The 7650-nt window shown below is 45.1% G+C and overlaps 1 protein-coding gene across 1 annotated transcript; it reads left to right on the top strand.

Moving 5' to 3' along the window:
* The first annotated feature begins 983 nt into the window (after positions 1-983).
* On the top strand, positions 984-2217 carry LOC103651451 (myb-related protein 305). Its single transcript, XM_008677079.2, has 2 exons — positions 984-1252; positions 1391-2217. Exons 1-2 carry the CDS (start codon positions 1096-1098, stop codon positions 2026-2028), a joined length of 795 nt encoding a protein of 264 aa, XP_008675301.1. The 5' UTR covers positions 984-1095; the 3' UTR covers positions 2029-2217.
* Positions 2218-7650: the final 5433 nt, after the last annotated feature.

Genomic DNA, 7650 nt, shown 5'->3' with positions numbered 1-7650 from the left:
TCGGCTCGACTCATTTAGTTAGTGAGACACAACAAACACACACTCTCTTTCTCTCTATATATATCATAATCAATCTCTACTATATAAAGCACTAGTTTCCACGACTCTGTAATCATCGTGTGTCACTCTTTCCCTTCACACTTTATGCAAAAATAAGATAAAATTGTGCTTGAGTGGGGTCTGGACCTTAATTGTTGGCTCCACATATAACCTACATAAGACACATATTTTTTATTAATACTCATATGATATATAGAAATAGTAGCAATGCACGCCGTCTGACTAGTTGCTAGTTAATTCCAAACTAATTTAACAATAGAAAATAATAATTATGTTCACGATTCCAAATACCATATCAATTCAACACTAAATTAACACCGTTCATCACTCATCAATTTTTCATAAATCCATAATTCACATATATATTCATCAGTTTGACCCACATGCACAGTCGCACATACCAACTTAACACACATACACAATCCATTAATGATCAGTTTAACCAACACACCACAGTCACTGCACATACATGTAAAATGTCCACCAATTCATACGTAAATGATACACATATAGTTTTATTTTGCTGAAATGTGATATCTCGTTTAAATTAATGAGCTGGCTCGAGCTCCGCTCGAGTTAGCTCGCTAATAAACCGAGTCATGATGTTAGCTCAGCTTATAAAAATATTGTTCATCAGGTTGTTCGTTTCGGATTAAAGTTAACTGTTCAAACTGCTGTATCTGTAATTTATAGAGAAAAAATATTGTATAAATAGTAGCGGTTGTTTCAGATTAGAGCCGAGCAACTTATTGGTCCATCCCTATTACGGGCTTAGACTTCAAAAGCAGACTTTCTCCTTTCCCAATCTAGCGAAGGCTTCGCGGTACAGGCCGCAAGCCAGCCGCAAAATAGTGGCTCAACAAGAACATGTGCTTGACAACTGGCAACACGTAGGTACCGATCCCACCACACCGGCCGGCGCGCCTATATAACCACCGGCCGTCGCCGAACGATCTACTACATACAGCGCACCAACAATCGCGGGATTGTTCAATCCGATCGACATCACAAAATCCACGCACAAAGAAGCGACAGATGACTACGAGCAGGGTGGCCAGGTCGTGCGGCCGCGGCAGCGACGATGAGCCGGCGGTGCGCAAGGGGCCGTGGACGCTGGAGGAGGACCTCATCCTCGTCAGCTACATCTCCCAGCACGGGGAGGGCTCCTGGGACAACCTCGCGCGCGCAGCTGGTAAGCTACCCGCCTTCGATCCACCAATTCCATTCCTTCGCGTGCATGCTTTGGATTTTTTTTTTTAGATAATGGGCATGCATGCTTTCATGAGCGCACAGCTTGATTGATTTTAATTTTTTTTATTTATTTCGGCAGGACTGAACCGCAACGGCAAGAGCTGCAGGCTGCGGTGGCTCAACTACCTGAGGCCGGGGGTGCGGCGCGGCAGCATCACGGCGGGGGAGGACACGGTCATCCGGGAGCTCCACGCGAGGTGGGGGAACAAGTGGTCCAAGATCTCCAAGCACCTCCCCGGCCGAACCGACAACGAGATCAAGAACTACTGGAGGACCAGGATCCAGCAGAAGAAGCAGCAGGGAGCCAAGACGACGCAGCAGCGGGAGCCGTCGACGACCGCCAGCTCCGGCGCCGGGGACGACTACTGGTGCACCAAGCCCGACCCCGACCAGCAAGCGCACTACTGCCTGCAGAAAGCCGCCATGGCAGCTGCGACTGCGACGACGAGCGCGGTCGTCGTCAGCAGCGAGGACGACGCGCCGTCGGCGGCGCTGACGAGCCAGGACAGCTCCGCCGCGGCCGGCGGAGACTGGTACATGCACCAGCAGCAGATGTGCTACCCGTACTGCTCCGAGCTGAGCTTTGTCGCCGCCGGCCACGATGAAACGGTCGGCCTGGACGCTGTGACGATGCAGTTCTTGTCGTCGCACTTCACTGCCAGCTTTTGGACGAACGGCGTGGATGATTTCTGGGAGTCAAAACCGATCGATTACTGATGCGCTCTGAACACTCATACAAACGTACTTACTTCTGATACTAGCTACAACTTAACGGGCAACAAAAGGGAAGAGTATATATATTTGTCGATATAGAACTGTAGAAGCGTTATATATATATACCTTGTACTAGAGCACTTTATTACTTTTTTTGTGATGCGTGGTATGATGATCTCACTTAATTTTTCATTATTGTGGCTCTAGCATAGTTGCATTGGATGAGATTAATAAGCTCATCTGCATTCCACATTTTCAAGGCGCTGTGTTTAATTAGTTGAGACGTTGTTTTTGAAAGAAAAAAAAGCTGTTCTGAGCTGCGATCAGAAAACCTGATGTATAGAGTATATGTCATAAGAAAGATAAAAGTCGTTTGATTGAACAAACGTGGTTAAAAAAGTCATTTGCAAGTGGACCTTACATGTCATTCACTTAACTTCCTCCCTCTCTCACGTACGTAAGAGCAGAACCCGCTTGTTTTAGAGTTGCTCACTGGAGCGATCACGCAGCGTCATGAGGCCAAGGCTGCGCCACGTCCGTGCCACGCCGAGGCCGCACGCGCGGGTTGCTGCTGGAGCTACACCCGCGCCGGGGAAGGGACACACCTAATTTCTTTTTCACGCGACGGAACAGAGGAAAATGAATCACTGTTTTTCATAATCCATGACAGATGAATATTCTTTGAGAAGCCATTACATGTGAAAATATGGATGAATGTACGGCGAGTTCTTTACTAGAGCAAAAGGTAGCTTTTGATCCAAAGCAATTATTGATCGTCATCTCATCTAGCTATTTATATGACTTTTGGCTTTTGTAAAAATAGAAGTAGTTTGAAAAGTCCAATCAAAAAAAGACTGATCAGTGACTTTTTTTTTGATGGAGTCACTACCCGAATCAGGTAAAGACTGAAAACAATCAGGAAAGAAAACTCGATGAACTAGTCCTCCGAAACTCGGCAACATACCATCTTTGTCGAGTGTCAGCGCCTGACGCTCGGCAAAGATAACGACCGTCAGCTATAGACGGCTGTTGATGGTCCTTTGCCAAGCGTCACCATTCGCCGAGTGTGCTACCCTCGGTAAAGGTTGTCGGTACCGAGAGTCTTCCTTTGTCGAGGGTGGCACTCGGTAAATACGTCTTTGCCGAGTGCTCGATAAAAGGAACTCGACAAAGCTCTAATCACTCGGTAAAGAGTCGGATTCCGGTAGTGAGTAGCAAGTGTTTCATACGTGTACCACTAGAGGCATGTGTTTCATCTGTGTATGTAGTATATATAGTACACTTATACTATCTTATAGGAGTATTATTATTCAGTACTAGTCGAATAATAACTCCATATCATATATCCATGGCCAACGATTCGTGGAACGACGATAAAATCATGTTCTTATTGGCTTGTTGCTAGTATCAATTTGTTGAGTGAAAAAACCGAACATGGTTTCTAACAATCAACACATGCACGTACGTGGACACTAGCTACCTTTTAATTCCTGACCACTCTGAAAATCGGCAGCAGTAGAGATCGACAGATGGACCTCGTGCCCACTGTCTAGATCATACCGTGTTGGATCAAGATAGAGCTGCCAGCCAGCTGCCCCTAGCTAGCTAAGAATCTATGGCGGCCGATGCTTCAGTTTCGATTGTTAGGCGAGCAGCGAGCTCAATGTGTCAATGCCAATGCCACGTGCCTAGCTAGCCCAGTCTTTTTCTATCCCAAGTTTCCCAGTTGGTGATGGAAGGCACATCTAGCCAGATGTAGAAGTGGGCATCCGGGCATTTCGGGAGCGATGCTTGAAACGGGAAACTAGGCACGAGGGTGAACTAGCTAGAGAGAGAGGAGCGCGCGACGAGTGGCTGAGGAGCTAGCTCCGTCTCCGTGATTGTATAGGTTGTGCGCGCGCGATCGACCTGTCCGTCTCCAAGAGCAAACGAGCTAGTGCACGCACATGCGTCTGCCCTAGACCGGCCGCGTGCAGGAAAAGCAGACGGAGGCGGCTGCGAATGATGCAACGAGTGGAGGTGGGCGTTCGCGTACTCATCAGTTTCCTTTCTCTCGCCATGGGGAGCTCTCTTTCTCACGTACCATCGGGGTTCAGTTCAGTTCGTCAGAGACCTACGTATTCAGACGAATCAGGGCCTCAAAAGAATAGGCGGAAGCATAAGGCCACAGCCAAGAATCTAGTATCTACGAGTTCTCGTGGTATATAGAAGCAACAGTACACACTAGTGGAGATGTTGTGTTAGCTATCGGATGGAGAGGAATTGGGATTTAGGCTAGGAAGCATATAGCAGGCGACGGGAAATGGTCAAATGGACGAGCGAGGTCAAGCAAGTAGCGAGTTTATTGTGCATCAGTGCATAGTTATTTATATCCTGTTAGGTTGATCGCCTTAGTTAGAGGACTGAGCTCAATTTCATCTCGCATACTCACCGAGCATACTACTGTTCTGAATTACAATATACTCTCTGTTCTAATTTATAATATAATTAGTTTAACTTTTTACAAAGTTTGACCGAGCCGTCTTATTCAAAAACTTTAGGAAAAAAATCAAAATCATACTTAAAAAGTATATTACGTGCTAAACAATTTCACAATAAAAATTGACAATAATTATGAAAAAAATTAATAAGATGAACCAATCAAACTTAGGGTAAAAAGTCAAACAGATTATAAATTCGAACGGAGGGAGTATAATATAAGAACACTATACCTGAATATATACACCAATACAGGATAAAGAACTCTATATATGAAACCAAATACAACAAGGACACATGTATAGACTCTATATACGAGATCGATTACAACAAGGACATATACATAGACATCTAGGCCCCCCCTCAAACTCAATGTGGACCAAACACACAGAGTTTAGAGACATAAAACCTATGGTAAGCTTTGATCTGCACCTTCGAGAAGAAATCAACCAACTAAAGCTCTCAAGGCACACAACAAAGATCGATCATATATCATCCTGAACTTGTGCGCGCGAGTAATAGGCATCAACACCTATATCCTTAGTAAGCTCTTGACCGGATCACGAGCAATACTAATAGCACCTATAAAGAGGAGTCGACGTAGAAACAGAAACACCAAAATACTCAAGCATCCATCGTAACCAAGTAACCTCAATAATCACAAGAGCCATATCATACAACTTAGTCTCTGCACTCGAACAAGAAACAACTACATGCTTTCTAGTCTTCTAAACAATGAGGGAACTATCGGTGTTTGGCACCAACGGCGCACTACGGGGTATACCACGTAGTGCTTTTGAGAGGACGACGAAGTCGATCGCAACTCGATGGTTCATGCGAAGCACAATGGAACACAGGGAAGTATATAGGTTCGGGCCGCTCGAGTACGCAATACCCTATGTCCTATGAGTTTGTGGATGTATCTTGCTTGATGATTGAGGATTACAAGAGATTTCTAGAGGTGGAAGATGACTACTCTACGGGGGTCTGTCTTGTTTTCGTAGGGTTTCCCCCTCAGCCTTATTTCCGACTAAAAAGGAGATTACAACGCACCGCTCGTGCTAGCCGGACTGTTCGCCGGAGATCTAGACTGTCTGCGCCTAAGGGCCAGACCATCCACGATACACAGAACATGGGTCCTGGCCCTGTCCTCCGTCTACGTCTGCCCCTAGTGTTGGCGGACTTGATATTGATCTTCAGTGTTTCTCCTCCGTCTGGTGTCTTTTTAGCAACAACTTTCCTCGAGAGAATTTTTCTGAAATTGACAGTGAAAGGCTGCTTATCCACCCACATTTTCTGAAATTTTAACCGGCTCTCATTAATGCCCGATTGAATTTGTCGATGAAATACATTGCAGTCATTAGTGGCATGAGAAGAAGAATTGTGCCATTTACAATAAGATTTCCTTGTTAATCCATCTGTGGGCAGAATTGTGTGAGTCATCTTGATGTTGCCACTAATTCATTAAAAATCTTATCACATTTAGCAACATTAAAAGTCAATTTCATCTCCTCTGGTTGATTCTTTTGGACTGGCTGCAAAGAGGAACAAGATGACGGTTCGACCTTGGCTAGCCAAACTATCTCAGCGGCATACACATGTTTTGTCTCGGCATCCAAGCTATTTTGATAATAATCGACTAAATTAATATTGTGAGATGCTACTCTAGGTGTATCCCTACTTTGCGTTTCACAGGCCATAGTTCTTTGATGTAATTGTGCTAAAGTAAAGAATTAGATGCCCTGTAATTTTTCTTTTAAATAATTACACATCCCATTATAGGCCAGCCCTGTGGATTGCTTTTATGCAATGTAAACATGGAAACATCGGATTCTAGTGCCATGGAACCTCTGGATATAATCATTAATCGATTCATCCTTTCCTTGTTGCAAGGCTGCTAAATCGACCAGGTCTAACTTATATTCCCTGGAGAGAAAATGATCATATAATTTTTGCTCTAAATCTCCTGAAGAGTAAATAGAGTTAGGTGGTAGGGTGGCGTACTATGCGAAAGCAGTACCGGTTCGGGATAATGAAAATAAACGCACGCGGAATGCCTCCCTATCGACCAATTCCCCTAATTGTACTAGGAATTGGCCTAATTGCTCATGTGCGCTTCTGCTCTGGTCACCCAAAATTTTTGTAAATTTGGGTATTCTTGTTCCCTGTGGGTATAGGTCGTTGTCACACCCGGTTTTAGAAGGCAAATCGAATGCGAACCATGTACATTCCAGGATCAGGAACTCAAGTACATAGCGATTACATAATTGGACATCATCACACATTGCTCAAAGTAAATAGCGGAAAGAGTACTTTATTACATCAAGATGTCCAAGACACCCATAGAGTCATTAACATAGCATAGTTGAGAGCACCTAGAGGGGATGAATAGGTGATCCTGTGAATTTCAACACTAAATAGCCAACACTTGGTTATGAAATGTTTGTGCAATTAAAACCAAGTTGCTAAAGTGTGAATTCAAGAAGAAAGCCAATCACAAATAAGATGGACACAAGACGCAGTGATTTATCCCGTGGTTCGGCCAATGCCTACTTCCACATTGGGGTGACCTCCTTCGGTCAAGGATTGCACTCAATCCCTCTCAAGTGATCCAATGATCAACTTTGAGTACCACGACTATCTTCCTTAGTAATCTTTCTCCCGTTTGCGAGGAATCTCCACAGATTGGAGCCTCTCGCCCTTACAAGTTTATCACAAGATAAGCACAGTAGTAAGTGAGGGACAGTAACATACGCAAGACTTAAATCTGCAGCACACACACGCACACAAGCCAAGACTTGAGCTCGAAACACAGCACAAATAGTTCACAACTCAAACGGAGCTCAAATCACTAACACGATCGATCAAATGCGTGGAGGTGGAGTCTGGGAGTCCTAGGATGCTTAGTAAATGCTTGGTGTGCTGCTCCATGCGCTTAGTGGTCCCTTTTATAGCCCCAAGGCAGCTAGGAGCCGTTGGAGATCAACTTGGAAGGCAAATCTTGCCTTCTGTCGAGTGGTGCACCGGACAGTCCGGTGCACCACCGGATAGGTCCTGTAGCAGTCTGGTGCTCGATCCCCTTCCTTATCTGGCGCATCAGACCGTTGGGCCGGCGGCCCCGTTGGCGCACTGCACACTGTCCGGTGC

The sequence above is a fragment of the Zea mays genome, chromosome 3 (assembly GCF_902167145.1).
Source record: "Zea mays cultivar B73 chromosome 3, Zm-B73-REFERENCE-NAM-5.0, whole genome shotgun sequence".
Lineage (NCBI taxonomy): Eukaryota > Viridiplantae > Streptophyta > Magnoliopsida > Poales > Poaceae > Zea > Zea mays.
This window is presented reverse-complemented; position numbering and strand designations above follow the sequence as displayed.

Coding starts and splice junctions, on each gene's coding strand:
- LOC103651451 (XM_008677079.2), top strand. CDS start 1,096: ATGACTACGAGCAGGGTGGCCAGGTCGTGCGGCCGCGGCAGCGACGAT. Junction 1,253..1,390: donor CAACCTCGCGCGCGCAGCTG/GTAAGCTACCCG, acceptor TTATTTCGGCAG/GACTGAACCGCAACGGCAAG.